The 21,335-nt window shown below is 50.5% G+C and overlaps 1 protein-coding gene across 2 annotated transcripts in view; it reads right to left on the bottom strand.

Moving 5' to 3' along the window:
• LOC116952081 (dysbindin-like) overlaps positions 1-20,162 on the bottom strand; it is a 50,857-nt gene extending 30,695 nt beyond the window's left edge. Inside the window, exons 1-8 of one of the 2 annotated variants that reach the window (XM_032971123.2) lie at positions 19,849-20,162; positions 17,989-18,042; positions 12,424-12,477; positions 11,621-11,681; positions 10,154-10,286; positions 9,631-9,763; positions 8,756-8,776; positions 5,443-5,465 (exon numbers count right to left, since the gene is read on the bottom strand). In XM_032971123.2, coding sequence (XP_032827014.2) covers positions 5,443-5,465; positions 8,756-8,776; positions 9,631-9,763; positions 10,154-10,286; positions 11,621-11,681; positions 12,424-12,477; positions 17,989-18,042; positions 19,849-19,904 — 535 coding nt within the window. In that variant the 5' untranslated portion in view covers positions 19,905-20,162. The remainder of the gene's footprint in view (positions 1-5,442; positions 5,466-8,755; positions 8,777-9,630; positions 9,764-10,153; positions 10,287-11,620; positions 11,682-12,423; positions 12,478-17,988; positions 18,043-19,848) is intronic. The other variant, XM_032971124.2, reaches the window with a different exon arrangement.
• Positions 20,163-21,335: the final 1,173 nt, after the last annotated feature.

The following is a 21,335-nucleotide window of genomic DNA, read 5'->3' as shown; positions in this document are numbered from 1 at the left end:
TCTCATGCTCCTCTCTCTCTCTCGCTCAGTCGCGCACGATCACGCCCTCTCTCGCCTCAGTATCTCGGCTGCTCACTCGCACCCCTACGCTCTCGCTCGCTCTCTCAGTCACTCCCTCTCTCACTCCTCCTCAAGTCGCTCCCGCTCTCCCCCGCTCTCCCACTCACCCCCACACCCCACCGTCACTCGCGCGCCCTCTCCGTCTCTCGCGCTCTCTCGTTTAGCCAGCCGCCCCAGCTCTCTTAACGCTGCTCCGGCTCTGCAGGCGGAGGACGGATGACGGACATCGGCCCTCGCGAACCCAGCCCAGCGGAGATCAGCAGCGGGAGGGTGGGGTGGGGGGGTAGGAGAGGACAAAGGGTTTTAGCGAGACAGAGGAGGTGGTGGTGGGGAGGTGGTAGTGGGGAGGTAGTGGTGGTGCTGGGGACGTGGTGGTGGATGGGATGGTGGGGGTGATGGGGACTTCTCATGTATTTCGTGTGTCCATATATTTATTTATTTCCCGACGCTGCGCATTTGTATTCCGCGCTGCACGGCCAGTGGCGCAGGAAGAGGGGGGGGGGGGGGATGAGCACGGATAATTCGGGGTCGCCTATGCGGAGCGGGAGGATTACCACCGCACGTCCCTACGTCTGCTTATTCGTCGTAGTCAGCTACGGTCCATCCGTAGCTGACGACACCAACGCACGCGCCCGCACGCGCCCACACGCACCCTCGCACAAACACAAAGACACGGGCTGCTGGGGCAAGTGCTGCGAGCCACCTACCCAGCTACGGTCTATCCATTGCTCGACACAAACCTACGATCGTGCGTTCGATCTCGCACAAAGAGAAAGATCCCCCTTTGTAGGGTGAACAAACTATTGGGGCAGGCGCTATTAGCGAGAGCCTAAGAAGGCGGGCCTGGCACACCAGGGGGTGGGTGGCCAACACCACGCCCGGCCGCCTTTGTCTCCCGAGTGGTGACGTTTACACATGAGTACCTGGTGCGACGTTTACACATCGCACCAGGTACTCATTTGAGGCCGAGTCGACCTAGGGGAGGCCCAAGACCAGTTGAGATATCACTCTCCACTGACGTATGTACGTATGTGTGCATGTTAAACGTCTTTCACACTGTACGTAACCAACCGTGCTAATCGGAGGTACGATGTTGGGCATATATGGGTATCAATTTGACCACCAAGACAGAGGGGGTGGGAGGGTGATGGCTCCAACTGCGTAGATCACAGGGAGCAGGAAGGCAACTCAAAGTTAGCTCTGCGGTGTCCGCTTCCGCGGGGCCGTTCTCATACAGCAAGGCTTGCACTACTACCCTGCGGGTTCCCAATAGATTGTTGATCTCAAGGCACGATGCCGACGGCACACTCGAGATGAATAGTCTTTGGTGCTTTCGGTAAAGTCACGTAGGTATAAAAAAATAATGGATCCCGACGTTTCGATCACAACACGAGCAATCGTCATCAGGTGGGACGACCACAGCAAGAAACAAACTGCTGATGACGATTGCTTGTGTTGCGATCGAAACGTCGGGATCTATTTTTGTTCTACCTACGTGACTTTACCGAAAGAACCAAAGAGTATGGATGCCTGCAGTCAGGAAAGCTTCAAATCAACTCGAGATAAAGTTGGGGGGAAATATTAAGTTGTATTAATGATTTAAAGTAGTTTGTTGTGTTCTACAACCTGGTTAATGATGACTTGTCAGCTTATTTCAAACAGCAAGGAGTTGATCAGCAATATATATTCATAACGGACTCACGCAGAGACCCACAGACCCAGAGACTCAGAAAGAGATCCACTCAGAAATCCATAGACTCGCGCAGAAAACCATAGACTCGCAGAGACGGACTCACAAAGTGATCCATAGACTCATACAGAAAACCGTAGACTCATACAGAGAACCATAGTCACGCACAGAAAGCTACAGACTCACACAGAGACCCATAGTCTCCTCGCACGGAGATCCACATCGCCTGGTGAATGTCTGCATGTTGTCACCGCCAGCGAACGATGGAAGTGGACACTGCGTGCTCTCGGGTTTCGTGAGCTACGGGGAAAACATTTCTAAAACTCATTCAACGAGGAAAGGAGAAACCTCCTCCTATCCTACGTCCATCGCTCCCGCCGCTAAATAATTGAAGCGCATTTGTCCCGAATGCTTACTTATTAATTAATCTGCTCGCGTATTAACGTCACGTCAGCCGCATGTTTTCCCTTCGTCGTTAATTATTCATGCTGTTGTTATTACTGTTATGAACCCACGGCCGTGAGCGGTACTGCGTAATCGATTAACTCGGCCGCAGGGAGTTGGTGGATCACGCAAAGATGTTATACGTTTGTATCAACTGAGCTATGTAGCTTTTTTTTTAGAAGCGACGTGGTCACAAATGACAGCGAAACGAAACAGCTTATCACGTGTAAATACTCTAAACGCGTGATGTTGATTCTAAATGTGGAGGGGAAACGCCGGAGGGTCCGGAGTAAAATCCACGCGACCACGGGGCGAGAGAGAGACGCGGGAGTCAACGTCGGAATCGAACCCACGACCCTCCTGCATACCAGGCGAGGTAGTTAACATCTCCAAAGCCACCGCTGACGACGACCGCGACGATGCCAATCGCCGCGATCACGACGTTTAACGGGGAAATTAACGGCGCACGCTTGCCCACGATCGCCGACGAGGGCTGGCAACAGAGGCGCAACCGCCTGCAGGCTGCGGGAGTGCGAGCGATCGAGCGATCGATCGTTCTGTTCTCATTAAGGAGAGTCAGAGCGGCTCTCGGAACTGCCGAGTCAGCGGCAAAAGGAAGTGAAGCCGCCGCCCGTGACCGTACCAGCAGCGGCGGAGAGGCTCGGGGGAAGGCAGCGACGTGGATTTGAGTGCGAGGGTGATGGCGGGGGGAGGGGGGGTCAGACAGTCGTAGGAGGGGGTGGTGCAGTAAAATTGTTGCAGTGGATTTTTGTCTTCTCCGGGACAGAAGCCGCTGAAATTCCCATTTGTCCACAGTTCGAAACACTCGTCTGGAAGGATACAGAACCCCCGTCCAATCCGATACAGAACCCTTGCCTTGACAGATACACCAATCTCATCCCATCTGATACAGAACGCTAGTCTCATCCGATACGGAATCCACATCCCATCTGATACGGAATCCTCATCTGATACAGAATGCTAGCCTCATCCGACATGTAATCCTCATGCCATCCAATACAGAATCTTCATCCCATCCGTTACAGAACGCTAGTCTCATCCAATAAGGAATCCTCATCCCATATTATGAAAAAAACTCATTCGATACAGAATCTTCATTCCATCCAACACAGATTCCTCATCCTATCCGATACAGAATGCTCGTCTTAACCGATACAGAATCCTCACCCCGCCCAATACATAACCTTCCACATCTCATCCGAAGACGGGGACACTGATCTACAAATACAATTATATGTCGATATATACGGACCACCGACCAATTGCGAAGGTATCTATTTGCAGTATAACCCAAAAGCAGTCAAATTAACCGTTTGGTTCAGCTCGGTTATCGCCGGGGAACGCCGGCAAGCGCCAAACAAGACCGCTCCCAGAAACATCCCGTGGGCTTCCTGCCAGCCGACAACCACCACACCTGCACGCCGCTCTCTCCGCGTATTCCAAGAATTTACTCCGCAACAACAGCAACAACAACAGCAACAACAACAGCAACAACAACAGCAGCAGCAGCAACAGGAACACGGAGCGTGCGTGCAAGCAAGGAAGGAACTGGATGAGGCAAAACCGTAATTTTGTCCATACCCACCACACCATTGTATTGTGTGTGCACGAACGTGGCCGCTGGTGGCTCGAAGTTAACCACCTCGCCTGGTATGCAGGAGGTCGTGGGTTCGCTCCCGACCCTGACGCCTGCTGTATAACTGGAATTTCCGTGGTCGCGTGGATTTCCCTCCACGTTTAGAATCGACGTCACGCGTTTATTAGTATTTGGCTGCTATGAATAACCACATGATAAGCCACTTCCGTTGAGCTATCATTTGTGGCCAGGTCGCTTCTGAAAAAGAGCTACATAGCTCAGAGGGCCTTACCTGGTAAAATAAAAAAAAGTTTAGTATTATGAAATAAAACTAATTGGCATGTTTTGTTTATGTGACAAACCTTACTAATTGGCTGTGCAGGGTGGTGGCGGGTTTAACGACACATTTATATATTTAAGTGATCTTACCCAAAAAGCCTCTATTATGGAAAAAAACATGATTAGTTTAAATAGTTTAGCGAGGGTTGGTAAGTGGATGGGCAATCATTTCGTTGAGCAATCATTTGTGGTAGCCAGGTCGCTTGTGAAAAAGAGCAAAATACAGCTCAGTGGGCCTCACCTGGTAAAATAAAATAAATCGTTTTAGTGTAAACAATTTAGCGAGCGCTGTTGAGTGGGCGGGCGAGCGGGGGAGGAGCCAGTTCGCGAGCGAATGTTTTGGCTGCAGGTGCTGGCCAAGGTCACGCTAAAGGGTTTGGGATCCCAGGGAGCAGAGGCATATGGGTCCCCCAGGGGTGATGAGTTGTTGTTATTTTTAACGGGGCCCTTGACGTAACGGGGATGGGATGGGAGGGAAGCGCTGGGATTTGAGTTGGCCACGTCACCAACTGACGTGGCATCGTACCACAGTCAAGTAGTGGTGATGGTGAAGACGAATCGAGATGATGATGATGCAGTAGGGAGGATGATGATGATGCAGTAGAGATGATGATGATGCAGTAGGGAGGATGATGATGATGCAGTAGAGATGATGATGATGCAGTAGAGATGATGATGATGCATTCGAGATGACGATGATGCAGTAGAGATGATGATGATAATGCAGTAGAGATGATGATGATAATGCAGTAGAGATGATGATGATGATAATGCAGTAGAGATGATAATGCAGTAGAGATGATGATAATGCAGTAGAGATGATGATGATGATGCAGTAGAGATGATGATGATGATAATGCAGTAGAGATGATGATGATAATGCAGTAGAGATGATGATAATGCAGTAGAGATGATGATGATGATGCAGTAGAGATGATGATGATGATGCAGTAGAGATGATGCAGTCAAGATAATGATGATGCAGTAGAGAGGATGATAATGCAGTCGAGACGTTGACGATGATATACAACTGGGTCGATTGATCGATTAAGCTAACGGACCCCCAAGAGAAGCAGTGGACCGATCACGGCCAGTGGCGCCAACGGTGATTCTCGACTGTTGAAATAGCGTTATATTTGGTTTCCATAGGTTATCGCCAACACACATCGATGTCACTTGTCATTCCTTGATTTCAGCTTTACAGACACTCCCCCTGTGGGCGTCTACCCCGTAAACTTCGTTTTGGTAAAATGTTGAGACAAAGCAATCCCAGTGAACGTGAACATTTGTATTAAAGAAACGCTTTACTTACTTTTGAAGGCTTCGTGCTCTTTCCTGTGAAGAAAGCAAACGCGTAATTAGCATGAATACATCGTCAATTGACAACACTATCTACAGGAATTATCTCACACACATATATAGCCTTAACAGACTGTCGGGGCAAGTGTTGTGAGCGAGCACCTATGAGGGCTGGAACGGAACACGAGGGGGTGGGTGGCCAGCACCACGCCCGGCCGCCTTTGTCTACCCAGTGACGATGTTTTTTACAGACCACACCAGGTACTCATTTGAGGCTGAGTCGACTTAGGGGAGGGCCAGATAATCGTCACTGGTGTTGGCCGTGAGCGGGAATCGAACTCTGGTTGCTGGGTTAGTCGCGCAGTGCACTAACCGCCACACTACCGCTCCCCTCAAATATAAAGACAAAGATTCCCGTACAGCCTGTAACAGACTGTTCTGTGGGGGCAAGTGCTGTTGGCGAGCACCTACAAATAAAAGACAAAGATCCCCCGTATAAACTTAACAGACTGCAGGGGCAAGCGCTGTCAGCGAGCACCTATGAAGGCTGACACGGCACACGAGGCGGTGGGTGGCCGGCACTCCCCAGCGGCGACGTTTACACATCGCACCAGGTACACATTCGACCTAGGGGAGGCCCACGACCGGTTCAGATAATCGTCACCGGTGTTGGCCGTGAGCGGAAATCGAACCGGGGTCGCTAAGTTCACAGCGCAGCGTAGCGCTAACCACTACACTACCGCTCCCCTACACACACACACACACACAGCCGACGCGCACCCCAAGCGCCCACGCACGGCGTCGCCAACCAGAATTACGGGAGCTATGGCGCCCCCCCCCCCACCCCCACACACTTGAACGGCAAATCACGCGGCGCAATTGCACCGCAATCAGAACGACAACAGCGCCGACGAATCGGCGAAGGGGTGGGGGAGGGAAATGATGGCGATGCCTCTGGTGCCTTCTTTAAGAAACACAAAAGGCGAAGGCACGGGAGGGGGGGGGGCAGGTTGGAGAAGGGGTGGCTTCCCCTTGGGGATGGCAAACTTCGCACCGTGGCGATAACCGTGATTTGTTAGCCACCTCGAAAAGCCTAACCGAGTCTCAAGATTCGTTTTCAGGAAGGTCCTGTCGTCGTTTTGTTTCGTAGTAGGGGCGGGCGATGTTGCTGATGATGCTGATGTTTAAGCGGAGAACATGTGCAGGTAACTTTGTTTCCAGCATTGCGATGTTTCGGCCAATACCGGTTGCCCTGGACGCGTCGTTTTTAACGATGGAGGTAAGATGGGGAAACTGAAGGAATCCCATGCATCTCCTTGGTTCTTTCGGTAAAGTCACGTAGAATGGAAATAAAATAATCAAAATAAAACATTATTTTATAATTATTTCATTTCCATTCTACGTGACTTTACCGAAAGAACCAAGAAGATGAATCCCTGCAGTCACGAAAGCTTTAAATCGGAAAGAATCCCATGCAGATAACATTCATTCATAATAAAGGTTTTTGGGTTAGATCGCGTTATTTATAAATGTGTCGTAACCCTCCACCACCCGACACGGCCAATCATTTGCTGATTGGCCGTGTCGGGTGGTGGAGGGTTACGACACATTTATAAATAACGTGATCTAACCCAAAAACCTTTATTATGAATAATATTGGTCGCGAAAGCCTACGTGTTAAACAGATAACATTTAGACGACTCCACACACAGAAAAGTGCCCGGGTCGGGAATCGAACCTAGGGCCTGCTTGCTGTGAGACACGAGCATTACCACCGCGCCACCCTCTCAATCTGGCTTCAGAATTGAACTTATAGAATTGTACATTTGAAGGACTCTTGCAATCCTCTGCTCGTACCGTCGTTTGACGAGAGAATGATGAAGCCAAGTGTAATTTACTTATACCATGCAATAGATTGATCGGCAACTAATTTTTTACAGATTACAAAAAAATATCCAGATATGTTACCATTAGCATTACCCTGTCATGTAAATCCCATTTGCAAATTCACTGCTGGATGAGGGCCTCCCCACGTCAACTCGGGTCTTCGAGATGACTTTGCCGTACTTGACGGCGTGTAGTTATCACACGCCCGCAGTATTAACCAGGGTGGCCACTGGATTCGAACCGCGAAGAACCTCTGCGAACAACGAGCAGCGCCGACGCTGGGACGCGTCACCGCCCATTGTGCGTCTGCTGTACTGTGGCATTGTTCTACCGTTCAAACTGAACATGTTAAGAACATGCGTGTTCAGTACAGCTTTGTATGCCTGCGAGACTTGGACAGTAAAAAATAAGACTGGCAGTGATAAGATATTGTGGCATTCGAAATGTATTGCTGTAGAAGGATAGCGCATCTAAACTGGGCCCGAAGAGTGACCAACATAGAAGGAAAAAAATGTTGCACCATTGAAGAAGACGACCTGATGATGATACAGGCAATGATGAGAAAGGATTTGGACACACATGTAGGATGGACAACAGGAAATCTTAAAGTGTGTTGTTTGGAATAACAGAAGGAACCTGAAAGAGAGGGAAGACGTCACAGAGAATGGCTTGACGATAACGACATAAGAAGAGATTGGTGCCAGAAAGATGTGGCCACTACCTTGAGCGTATTGGTACTACAAGACAGAGAGGAAAATGGAAACAAATGATGAAGTGTGCCGTGGACACCTACGGGGCTATCTGCCCATGGGTCGTGACGATGATGACGATGACCTCCGAGATCCCCGTAAGTGACCTCTGGTCCACACAGAGTGGAGGGCGGCAGTTTCCCATCCAGCCTGCCGCAGGAGAGTAATGTTCATCCTATCACGATTAACACTGATGTATTAATTCTCAGAGATAGCGGTGATAACTGTAAAGCAGCGTTAGCGGGCGCGCCACCGCTGCCAACGACGTGGCACCGCTTTCCGGCAGCCTCTTCACATTTCTGTTTCAGAATTTGAATAATTTGAACAAGTGGACAGCTGATTCAGCAAACAGGCCATGCCAGGCAAGGCCATGCCAGGCCGAGGCAGGTCATCATAATCGTCGTCACGATACATAGGCAGATAGTCCAGGATGTGTCCACTGCACATTTCGTCATGTTTCCACTTCCCTCTCCGTCTTGTCGTTTTTTTATTATTGTTGTTGCAAATAACCAAAAAACGAATGTAAGTACTGCGTGGCAGAGCAACGAAGAGAAACGCACATGCGCGCAAACATACACACACACACAGGGAGCAAACACAGACACACACACACACACACGGAGCAAACACAGACACACACACGGAGCAAACACAGACACAAGGAGAGTAAAAATGCAAAGGAAGGCTCACTCCAATTCCTTTTCAATCGGGCTGGCATGAAACAAAAGAAAAGCACACAGGGTTTTACAAAACAGCGTTCGTAAACCGAGGGTCGGTGGCAAATCCCTCACTTCCACAGCCACTGCCAAGGGAGTGTTGCCGACCTAAAGGGCTGAAACCCGGCCAGGCCAGACTGCCATCGTCTCTCAACGGCTCGGACCATTATAATTCTCGGCCTTTGGTCGTTCCCTGCTCCGTGAGCTGCCCCACCCGACTCCCCCAGGACCCGCTCCATAATAGCACCTTCGATTAGCACGGTCGGCTACGTACGGTTCGAAAGGAGTTGAACACACGTACGCACATAATCTGAATCGCGATTCTAATGGGCTGACGCCCTCTGCCCGAGTGAACAGCCACTTCACGATAACAAGTACCCGCATCAATTAGCACGTCCGAAACCTACGTTCTAGTATTGTGCAACTTACGGCCTAGTATTGCGAAACCTATCTCCTTGTATCGTGAAACCTACGTCCTAATATCGTGCAACCTACGGCCTAGTATCGCGAAACCTACGTATTAGTATTGCCAAATCTACGGCCTAGTATCGCGAAACCTACGTATTAGTATTGCCAAATCTACGTCCTAGTATCATGAAACCTAAGTCCTAGAATCGCGAAACTGTCTAAGGGTCCGAGTTGGCCTCTCGTGCGACCCTGAGTCTCCGGCGCCCACGACCCCCTACGACCCCCCACGACCCCCTACAACCCCCCACGACCCCCTACAACCCCCCACGACCCCCTACAACCCCCCACGACCCCCTACAACCCCCCACGACCCCCTACAACCCCCCACGACCCCCTACAACCCCCCACGACCCCCTACAACCCCCCACGACCCGCCCCCACCCTTTGCGCTGCTTGTAAGCGAGTGCGTCGCGAGCGTGCTGCTCCGTGGCCCTGCGCAGTTCGCACTCCTCGCACATGTCCTCCAGGTGGCCCAGCCGGTCCTCCAGCTCCTCGCACTCTCCCTCCAGCTGACCTGGGGGTGCACGCACACGGGGGGAGGGGCAGCACGGGGGAGGGGGCTCAACATTGGGCGGCACGGCATAAGTCCACCCCCGACCGCGGTTGCCGGTTCGGCACGTCGCCGGCGTGCGTCACGGATCTGTCGTGGCGCGACCGCGGCGCGACGGTGGCGCGACGCGGTGTGACCCGGGGTGACGTCGCAGTGCGGTCACGGAGCGGTGTGCAGGGGTGTGACGCAGGCATGTCGCGGGACAGATGCGGTGCGTGGCGGGAGGGGCACGCGCGTGACGCCGTGTCACGGTGCGTGTCGCGGTCAACGTGGTGTGTCGTGGCAAGTTTGGGGCACAACGTGCCACGCGTAGCGGCAACGCGGTGTAAGGCGGCGCCCTGCTGTCCGTGGTACCGAGCGTCGCGAGCAGCGAGTCCAGCTGAGTCACCACCGACGGCAGAAGACGCATCTGGGCCGTGAGCTCGGCAAGCCGCAAGCAGCGCTGCTCCCACGAGGCCGAGACGGCGGTGGCCAGCGCGTCCACTCCCTCTCGAGCACGCACGCACGCACGCACACAGACAAAGGACCCCCGTAAAGCCTTCACGGATTTCTGGCGCAAGTGCTGCTAGCGAGCACTTACCGAGGCTGGCACGTCGCGCGCGCCGAGCGGTGTCGCTAGCAACGTGCCCGGCCGCCTTTGTCTCCCCAACGGCTGAATCAGGTGCCCGTTGAAGGCCGACTACTGTTATCGGGTCGTGAGCGGGAATTGAACTCGGGTCTGCTGGTTCATAGGGTAGTATGCTAAGCAATACACTACCGGTCCCCACGGACACACACACGTAAGTAGACATGCATACAAAGACCCACACCCCATGAGCCACACAGGCTGTTTGGACAAGTGCTGTTGGCGAGCAACTACGAAAGCTGGCAAGGCACCCACGTTGGTGGTGTATGGCCAGAAGCACATTCAGCACCCCTCAATTTAAAACCGAGTTAACCTACAAGAGACGAAGGACCAGTTTGCAAATCACTCTCGCGTCATATCTCCCACGACTGCCACGGCGTGGGGGAGGGCCTCAGCAGGCAGTGGATTGACACGAAGGCCGTATGTACGATACCAGCAAAGCACCTTTAAACCTAAATTGAAAACGAATTTCCTTAAGAACTGCTTTTTTGTGCGTTTCGTTTGTTGTCCTCCTGCATCTCCGGTTAGCACGGTTGGCTACGTACGTCGCGAAAGAAGTTCAACGTTCGTAAGTACATACAGAGTCATCCTTTCTATTTGATGGTGGTAGTGGCGGCAGCGAAATGTTACAAGTTAAAAATATTTTTTGTTTTATAACGTGGCATTTCAGTCCGTGACTCTACGGCCATTTGGAGCAGTGTTTTTTTACGTTGCTGTATTCATTTTCTTCCTTCCTCCAGCAACATCGTTTACTTTGCTGTCCTTCCGCCGCCCCTCCGGTTTGCGCGGTTGGCTGCATACAGTGCGCACTCGTTACACACAAAGTGCTTGCCGAAAATTAACCACAATACCACCTCACTGATCTCATCAAGGAGCATAAACCATCAACACGCAAATTCAGGTCATCCTTTCAGCAGCGGCTTTTGGCTCAGCCATCGAACAAAGATAGTCACTGCATCGCGCGTCGCTTTCAGAAGCGCTTCTGCGGCCGTCTGGAACGCTCTTCCTTCCGATATTAGGAAGCCACTGGAGCTATGCCCTTTAAAACTCACTTCTTGACAACTGCTTTTTTTGTGTTAAGATTGTTGTCCTTCCCGCGCATCTCCGATTCCCACGGTTGGCTAGGTACGGTGCAAACGAAGTTCGACACACATACGGCACGTGTAGGTACAAGAAACGGAAAGTTTTGTCCTTACCTCTCCCAGCCTAGCGCAGGCCTCGGCCTGTCTGTGCAGCTCCGACCAGCTGTCCTCATATCTGGATTCCATGGAAGGGACGGTTGAGATCGGACAGGAGATCAGACTTCACCATGCTCATCATCATCACGCGACTAAAATTAGCACAACGGTGCCGGCAATTTCAGGGTGATGATGGCAGTGTGATAATGTCGTGTGATGATGTCAGGGTGATGATGTGTGATTTTTTTTCAGTTTTTTCTTTTAGTTTATTTATTTTGGTATAGCCCAGTGAGCCATTCGGCTCTTGAATCGGGTGCAACCACAACAAACAAAAAACAAAAACACGAACAAGAAAACATCTTAAAGTGACTATGTGTGAGTTTGTGCAAACAGAAAATCCATGAAAAAAACAACAAAATATTCCTGAAAAAAGCACCGTACACCAACGCTGTGTGCAAAAAATCCCAGTGGGATGCAAGTCAAGCAACAACAACCACAAGACAACTTAGATTAAGGCCATCAGTCTAACTCCGTACTACAACAAAACAAACATGTCCAAACCAAAAAACTTTTGGAAATCACCAAAAAATAAAGCCATAATTGCAATGTAACAGTGATATCAGGGTGATGTGATATCAGTGTGATGATGTCAGTGTGATGATGTCAGTGTGATGATGTCAGTGTGATGATGTCAGGATGGTGATGTCAGGATGGTGATGTGAGGTGAGGCCCTCATACAGGAGTGGACTGAGAAAATGATCTGTACTGAAGATACTATTCATGCGAAGTGATTATTCGCAATGCGGTGACTTGAGTCTTACCTGTTCAGCAACTCAGTGCCTGCGTTCAGGCAAGGATCATATTCGTCTTGTTTGCTGTCAAAAGACAAAGACAAACATCACCCGTATAGCCTTTTTGGGGCAAGTGCTGTTAGTGAGCACCTATAAAGGCTGGCACGGCACATGAGGGGGTGGGTGGCCAGCACCACGCCTGGCCGCTTTTGTCTTCCCAGTGGCGATGTTTTTACACACCCCATCAGGTACTCATTTGAGGCGGAGTCGACCGATGAGATGCCCAGAACCGGTCGAGATAATCGTCACTGGTGTTGACCGGGAACGGAAATCGAACTCGCCCCACCGGGTTTGTAGTGCAGCGCGCATACCGCTCCCCACACAGGTTGCCCATATAGTGATACACACAAACACATTCTCACACACAGACGCAACACGCAAGCACACGCGCGCACGAACACACTCACTCGCAAGCACACACAACGCTCCAATCAATAACCTGCTTTATTTAGAACGGTCTGACAGCTAACGGATAGAATTTCACTTTCGTAGGGCGAGAGGGATGTTCTAAGGAAGCTATAAAACACATCGCCGTTTGGCGTAAATAAAATAAGCAAACCTGAAATAAGATTGCGGATTAAGGAGCAACAGTACCAACCGCTGACACAAATCGATAGTGTGACGTTATTAAGGATAGTTGCCAATTCGACCGAAATACAATTGTTTAAACAATAATACCAATATTCTTGGTTCTTTCGGTAAAGTCACGTAGAAGGGAAACAATAAAATAATAAAAATATAAAACAATAAAATTCTCACGACGTTTCGACTGCAACACAAGCAATCATCATCAGGTGTGAAAACCACAGCAAGAAAATTTGAAAAAAACCCGCCACTTCTTTCAAATTTTCTTGCTGTGGTTTTCACACCTGAAGATGATTGCTTGTGTTGCAGTCGAAACGTCGTGAGAATTTTATTGTTTTATATTTTTATTATTTTATTGTTTCCCTTCTACGTGACTTTACCGAAAGAACCAAGAATATGAATCCCTGCAGTCACGAAAGCTTTAAATCAAAATAATACCAATGTTCATTAATGTATCTCGTAATAACTATCGCCGTCTCGAGACCCGTTTGGAGGAGGCTCCCGCGCTTGAACGTTTTGGCCAAACCAAAAAAGTCACCGTGCACGTACATGGGGATCTGGGTTGACAATCACGCAGCTCCGGGGCAGATGGGTTTAATTCACAGCTCCAGGAGCAAGCATCGTACCTACAAAACCTGGCAAGCGCCGATTGTAATAAAACGTCCGTGACATTATTCCTACGTGTGATCACAAACCCTCAGAGATATTAATCACTCCGGTTACATATTTACTCAAAGATAATAGTTGTTTACTTATTGCTATAGCTGAATAAGTGTGTTTCCTGAGCAGTAGTTGTTACTATGTTATTGTTACATTTTATATTATACATGTTAAATGTTAAATACATATACCCATGCATAATTATTTAACGTACAGCATATCATTTAGACAAAATCGAGCAAATGACTAGGAATTAACCTCACCTTATTCATTAATCATAAGCCAAGCAGGTTTGTGCTTGGCATACGATTAAATCATGGATCAGAGACTGCCAGGGAACACCAGGCTTGGGCTGCCAGATGGCCACAGGATAGTAGCACAGCAAACGGGTAGCATCCATTCGTGTGGGGCATTTCGTTAATCCTTCGCACTCAGGGGTGTTCCCCGGACACTCCGGTTCTCTCCCACGTGCACGCGTTTATGTTTTAACTTCTTTCGCACCGTACGTCGCCAACCGCGCTGATCGGAGGTGGACGTGACCAAACATCCCCCGTGCGGAACGTTCTTTCCCGTCGTTCTATTTACGCGCCGTGAAGAAGGGCCGTTGCCCGAAACGTCGCCGCCTAAGCGTTTTTTTTCCTTCCAAGGGCATGGCAGCGTGACTGACGAATGCTGTAGAGCAGGGGTCGGGAACCTTTTTGGCTGAGAGAGCCATGAAAGCCACATATTTTAAAATAAATTTCCGTGAGAGCCATATAATATTTTTTTAACACTGAATTACAACTAAAGAAATGTCAGCTAAGATTTATTTGCGAGCCAGATGCAGTCATCAAAAGAGCCACATCTGGCTCGCGAGCCACAGGTTGCCGACCCCTGCTGTAGAGCGTTTTACGTACGGAGCAAGTCGATGGTCTGGACACGTGCATACGAAGCGCACTGCCACCACCTATCCCCAGTGCAGCCCGCGCACGTCCCGACACACCGCGGTGTTTTATGAGAGCCGTTTCAACCTTCCCCGGAGAGCTGCCCAGACTGATTTATAACAGACTCACAGTCCTACCTGAATGGTCTACTATGCCAAAGTAAAAAGGGCCACTTCATGATTGTATAAATGACTACCCACAGGTTAAGTGTCTGAACTGTACGCCCGTTTGAAAATCTACAAAATGCCTGCGTCGTACAGGGACTCCTCTGTTTACGAACATTCGACTTAGGAACTTTCAGAGATAAGCCTGCCCGGACCGAGAGTCGTAAGTTCAACCGCTGCGCAATAGATGGCGGTGGTGGCATCTACATCTGCAGAACGTGAAGAACCAGTGGCATCATCATCTGCAGAACGTGAAGAACCAGCGGCATCTACATCTGCAGAACGTCAAGCACCAGTGGCATCTACATCTGCAGAACGTGAGGAACCAGTGGCATCTACATCTGCAGAACGCGAAGAACCAGTGGCATCTAGATCTGCAGAACGTGAAGAACCGGTGGCATCTACATCTGTAGAACGTGAAGAACCAGTGGCATCTACATCTGCTGAACATGAAGAACCAGTGGCATCTACATCTACAGAACGTGAAGAACCAGTGGCATCTACATCTGCAGAACATGAAGAACCAGTGGCATCTACATCTGCAGAACATGAAGAATCAGTGCCATCTACATCTGCAGAACATGAAGAATCAGTGCCATCTATATCTGCAGAACGTGAATAACTAGTGGCATCTACACCTGCAGGAGATGATACAACTTTTAAAGTGATCCCCGTGTTTAGTGTACACGCTGTACAACGTGTTTGCAATCGACAGGAGTAAAGTTCGACTTACGAACAAATCGACTGACGAACAGACCTCTGGAACCTAACTCGTTCGTAAGTAGAGGAGTTCCTGTACTTTTAATTGATTCCACCCGATGGTCTCCCTCGTAAACCAAGAGACTTTGCTTTAAAAAATTAATGGCTGAGTGCTTACGGTAACTACTTCTGCCAACGCTGCAGCATTTGCATGGCAGGCCTAACAGCTGATGAGAATTAAAGAGTCAACATGGGGTTAAAAAACTGCCCACATAAACAAAATGCTGAAGGCCAAGCGGCTAATCTACACAAGACCATACTTTACCCATGTGTATACGTTGTCACGCGGTGGTACGGCGGCGCAGCGATGAGCGTGAATACGCTATGATAGAACCCGGCAATCCGAGTTGGATATCTGAACACCCAGTCAAGGCTACCCACCCCCCCTCTCTCACCCAAATTCACCGACCCGTGTGGTGAAGCATGGTGAAGTATGGTGAAAGAGCCCTGACAATGACCAACAAGGCATGGGGAAGCATTTAAAGGATATTAGATTATTATTATTACTTAATGTATGTTACACCACAGACATCCATTGCTCATGAGAAAAAAAAATGCTTTTCTGGCATCCGACACAGAAGTGTGGCAATTCGTTCTCACCAATTCCTACTTTCAATTAAAAAAAAAACTGCCTGGCACTGTGAAGACTGCAGAAAGAGAGCGGCGGGGCAGAGCGCACAAATGTTGCGAAACTCCCATTCCCGTGGGTGTCGAGGGGGAGCGATGTACCCCGGGCTTGCCAACGGAAGGTGGTGGTGGTACAGCAAAAACGTGGAAGAATTTCAAACTTAACAGGTTTTGTTGGGTTAGATCGCGCAAATATAGAAATGTGTCGTTAAACCCGCCACCACCCGACACAGCCAATTATTGGTACGTTCTGTTTACGTGACACTAAACATTACTAATCGGCTGTGCCGGGTGGTGGCGGGTTTAACAACACATTTATATATTTACGCGATCTAACCCAAAACACCTGTATTATGGTTGATATTGGTCGCGAAAGCTTACGTTTTAAACTGAATATCACACTGTCCCTCGTGTACAGAAATCACAATCTGCATTTAGACTGCAGGAAGAAATTCGATGAGCTATGAAGCTCTTTTTTTCCCCACATGTCGCTCTTTTTTTCCCCACAGATGTCCAGCACGGGGCACGGGCTCAGCGAGTTTACAACAACAGACGATGCCAACAAAACGATAGGAGTGCACCATCGATTCGAAGGTAAGCAAGTCACTAAATATAAGTAAAAAAACGATGCATTAATTACGCGAGTCTGATTTATCAATCTTGCACAGGGCAGCAAAAACAACAGCAACGCAGTCCCAGACCACACCAAGATACCAACCACACAGTACAGTAGCAGTCCCACAATAAAATGGCATAATAACATTGAACTATCGATACACGGGTGGTAAGATTCAAAGGTGCAAGTCGCATATTGCCCCCCTGTTACACAAATCATTTTTATCCGGGTGTATTCCGGTTTCCTCCCACGCGTATAAACACCAGATTCATTGTCTTAAACTATCTTTAAAAACTAAACAGTCTTTTTTATTTTAACAGATAAGCCCACTGAGCTGTATAAGCTATTTTCAGAAGCGACCTGGCCACAAATAATCGCTCAACAAAGTGGCTTATCATCACGTAGGAATTTATAGCAGTAGCCAAATACTCTAAAACGCGTGATGTTAATTCTAAACGGAGGGAAAAATCGGAGGACCCAGAGAAAAATCCAAGCGACCACGGGGAGAGAGATACACAAACTCCAAATATACAGCAGGAGTCACAGTCGGGATCGAACCCACGACCCTCCTGAATACCAGGCGAGGGAGTTAACATCTCGCCACCGTGACGCATCTTAATATATACAGCACCGTGAAGCTTGGGCAATTATTGGTAGTGCGTGGCTCACCCCCTGGCTGTTGCTGCCTTCTCGATTGGCCGTGGTTCCTTCTGGCACCTCCCGAGTCGCACAAAGTGCTCGCCACAAATGAACCACAACACCTCGCTGGTCTCGCCAAGGAGCGTAAACCATCACCACGCAAACTGCGGTGATCCTCACAGCAGCCAGCGGCTTTTGGCACAGCCATCTGAACGAAGGCGGTGGTCACCGCATCACGCGGCGCTTTCAGATGCGCTTCTGCGGCCGTCCGGAACGCTCTTCCTTCCGATATTAGGAAGCCACTGGGAGCCGTGAACTTTTAAATCATCGTCGAGATGGACAAACTCATTTCTTTAGGAACTGCTTTTTGTGTTGAGTTTGTTCTTCCCCCCGCACCTCCCATTAGCGCAGTTGGCTACGTACGGTACGAAACAAGTTCAACACACATACATACCGAGTCAGCCTCTCCATTTCAGAGCGAACAAAGTGTGCGGCGATCGCGGTGAATAAATGTTACAAAGTTGAAAATGTAATTTGTGTTTTAAATGCTCTGCAAACGTACCTCAACTTCCGTTTCACGTTGACATCTTTCGACCTGTCACTGAGTGTCTTGAGCCTGAACCCAGGAGACAGGGGAGGAGGAGGGGAGAGACAGGGTGAGACAGGGAGAGAGGGGAGACAGGTGAGACAGGGAGATAGGGAGAGAGAGGAGACAGGGAGAGAGGGGAGACAGGGAGAGAGGGGAGACAGGGAGAGAGGGGAGACAGGGAGAGAGGGGAGACAGGGAGAGAGGGGAGACAGGGAGAGAGGGGAGACAGGGAGAGAGGGGAGACAGGGAGAGAGGGGAGACAGGGAGAGAGGGGAGACAGGGAGAGAGGGGGGACAGGGAGGGGAGACACAGGGAGAAAGGGGAGACAGGGAGAGAGGGGAGACAGGGAGAGAGGGGGGACAGGGAGGGGAGAGACAGGGAGGGGAGAGACAGGGAGAGAGGGAAGACAGGGAGAGAGGGGGGACAGGGAGGGGAGAGACAGGGAGGGGAGAGACAGGGAGAGAGGGAAGACAGGGAGAGAGGGAGAGAGGGGAGACAGGGAGAGAGGGAAGACAGGGAGAGAGGGAGAGAGGGGAGACAGGGAGGGGAGAGACAGGGAGAGAGGGGAGACAGGGAGAGAGGGGAGACAGGGAGAGAGGGGAGACAGGGAGACACAGGGAGAGAGGGGGGACAGGAAGGGGAGAGACAGGGAGGGGAGAGAGGGGAGACAGGGAGAGAGGGGGGACAGGGAGGGGAGAGACAGGGAAAGAGGGGAGACAGGGAGAGAGGGAAGACAGGGAGAGAGGGAGAGAGGGGAGACAGGGAGGGGAGAGACAGGGAGAGAGGGGAGACAGGGAGACACAGGGAGAGAGGGGGGAGAGGGAGGGGAGAGACAGGGAGGGGAGAGAGGGGAGACAGGGAGAGAGGGGAGACTGCTAAGTGCAAAAATCAAAGAGATGAGATCACTAAAGACTCCCCGCGCGCGTATCAATAAAGATCTATAAATACTCCCGCCCGACCTTCGCTCCACGTAATACACGCCACAACAATGTGCTACAGCTCCTCCGGTGTGCTTTCGGAATGTCCGACGTTTCGCACCACGTGGCTGGCAGTAGCTTTGCCCGGCGAACCGAATTCCGTTAACAGCTCAAACGGGCCTCCTCAGCGCGGCGCTCATCAGCTACAGGCAGGCCCTGAGGCAAGAGGTCAACATTCCACATTCGTATGGCCAGGACAAGTCCATCTTTCGGAAGACCCTGAGATTACGATGTGTTGTACATACGAATGTGTAGATTGTAAATACGAACGCGTAGATTGTAAATACGAACGTGTACATTGACAACCACCGTCAGATCAAGCGACCCAGCACGCAAAGGTCAATTTGACCATAAGTTTTGAAACACGGTGCACTGTACAAAGCACCACTGTACCGCAACGCGGAGCGTTCACCAGCACGCCGCACAGTACGTACAGTGCGCAGCGCGTGTATGTGGTGTACAGTGCGGTGCGTGCTGTGTTGCATCGGTGCGTACAGTGCGAAATAAAGTGTGTACAGTGCGGAATGTCGTGCTCTTCCGTCGCGTTAACAGCACCGCAAGAACGTTGCACCGCGTTTCCGCAACGCGCAAGGGGTCTCGTGACCCCCCCCTCCCCCCAATTAATTGACCCCCTCAAAATGTTGACCCCTTCGCATATTCGTGTACGTTTTCAAATAACCCTTACTTTAAAATTATTAATTTCGAGAGAATTAAACGGGGGGGGGGTCACAAGACATCTGGACCACCCTGTACAGTGCTACAGCGCAGCAAGGGGGAGGGGGGGGTGTCCGAGGCACCGCACAGCGCGTACAGTGACGCGTACAGTACGTGTTACAGTACGCGCGTGCACGCTCACCCGGCGCTCAGGTCTTGCTGCACGTTCAGGAGCCGTTCCCGGAACGTCTCGAACATGGCGCGCTCGCGGGAGACGCCGCCGCCGCTGCTGCCGCCGCGAGAGGTAGAGGGGGACAGCGGAGACTTTTCGGGGAAAAAAACCCCAAATCTTCTAAATGTTTGTGTGTTGTTGTGTCTGTGTTTTTTTATTTCATTAAAAAAAATATTGTTTCAAAGTGGCGCCCGCTTCCCTCTCTCCCGCCGTCAGCTGTTTACGCGAGTCACGTGGACTCCACCCCCTCCAACGCCTCACGTGACTCCCCCACCGTGCCGATATCACGTGACGCCCCCTCCCCTCTCTACCTCCCTGCCCCTCCCAACTCCCCCTGCCCCTCCCCCTGCCCCTCCCTCCCACCCATATTAACCAATCGTTAGACGCCGTTGCTTTGGCAGCTCGGAACGTGCCTTTAGAGTCCACGTGTTTAGATTAACCGCATTTGAAGCAATTGGCGGGACTCGCTGCCCCGGGGTGGGAAAAACCGCGTAGCGACACGAGTCTTGCCTTACCGACAACAAAACTGGCGTCAATCGATTGGCCTCGTCGAGAGCTATCGGGGGCACTAAGTTTCGTAAAAAGTTGACAAATTACATAAACACGTTAAATTCACTGTCTGGGGGGCGGCGGTGGGGCTCGCCTTGGCAAAGAAGCTGAGGATCGACGGCTGACCGGAGGGCGTCGGACGCCCCCCGGGGCTTGCGTTTGGCCGGTGGGGGTGGCGCCCATCGTGTTGATCGCCGCCTGCTGCTGCTGGCGCTTGTTGTTGGTGCGATAGTCTGGGCGGGCGGCGCGTTGCTGTCGGGATCACGTAGTGGGGCGGACTGAAGAATAAAAATAATAATTATTATTGACCTGATTTTTGCGGGATCCCGGGGTCCCGCCAAATGATTCATTTACTTACACGTTCGTGTTTACGATCTACACCTGTTGATTACTGGCTCCTGCGGAGGGCTAAAAGTGCAGACACGCTGGAGTTCGGCTTATATGGGGCCGTCCATAAATGACGTCACGCACCTGGGGGGGGGGGGGTCAGACATTTGTGACGATGTGTGACGAAGGGGGGGGGGGGTGGTGAGAAATGTGACGTCACATCAAAATGCGCAACTTAAAATAAATATAGACAACACGTTCTACTTAATTAAATATACTTTTTCATAAATGTTTTATCATACAACATCAGAGTGCAGCGCCACCTTAAATACTCACTACAATGACAATACAGTAGTTTAAAGCGATTGGAAGCATGTTTTATATTTTTTTGGGGGGGGGCAGATCTTTGTGACGTCATATTTGAGGGGGGGGTCTGACGCCGTGTGACTAGGGGGGGGGGGTCAAAAATCGCCCAAAATCGCGTGACGTCATTTATGGACGGCCCCCTCTTCAGTCTTTATTATTTAGTCACCATTGTTGAACTGACGATTGATCGAGGTGATTGTAGGATTTCACAACAT

This window comes from Petromyzon marinus, chromosome 45 (assembly GCF_048934315.1).
Source record: "Petromyzon marinus isolate PM22_M1 ecotype Great Lakes invasive population chromosome 45, UKy_Petmar_22M1.pri1.0, whole genome shotgun sequence".
Classification (NCBI taxonomy): Eukaryota; Metazoa; Chordata; class Hyperoartia; order Petromyzontiformes; family Petromyzontidae; genus Petromyzon; species Petromyzon marinus.
This window is presented reverse-complemented; position numbering and strand designations above follow the sequence as displayed.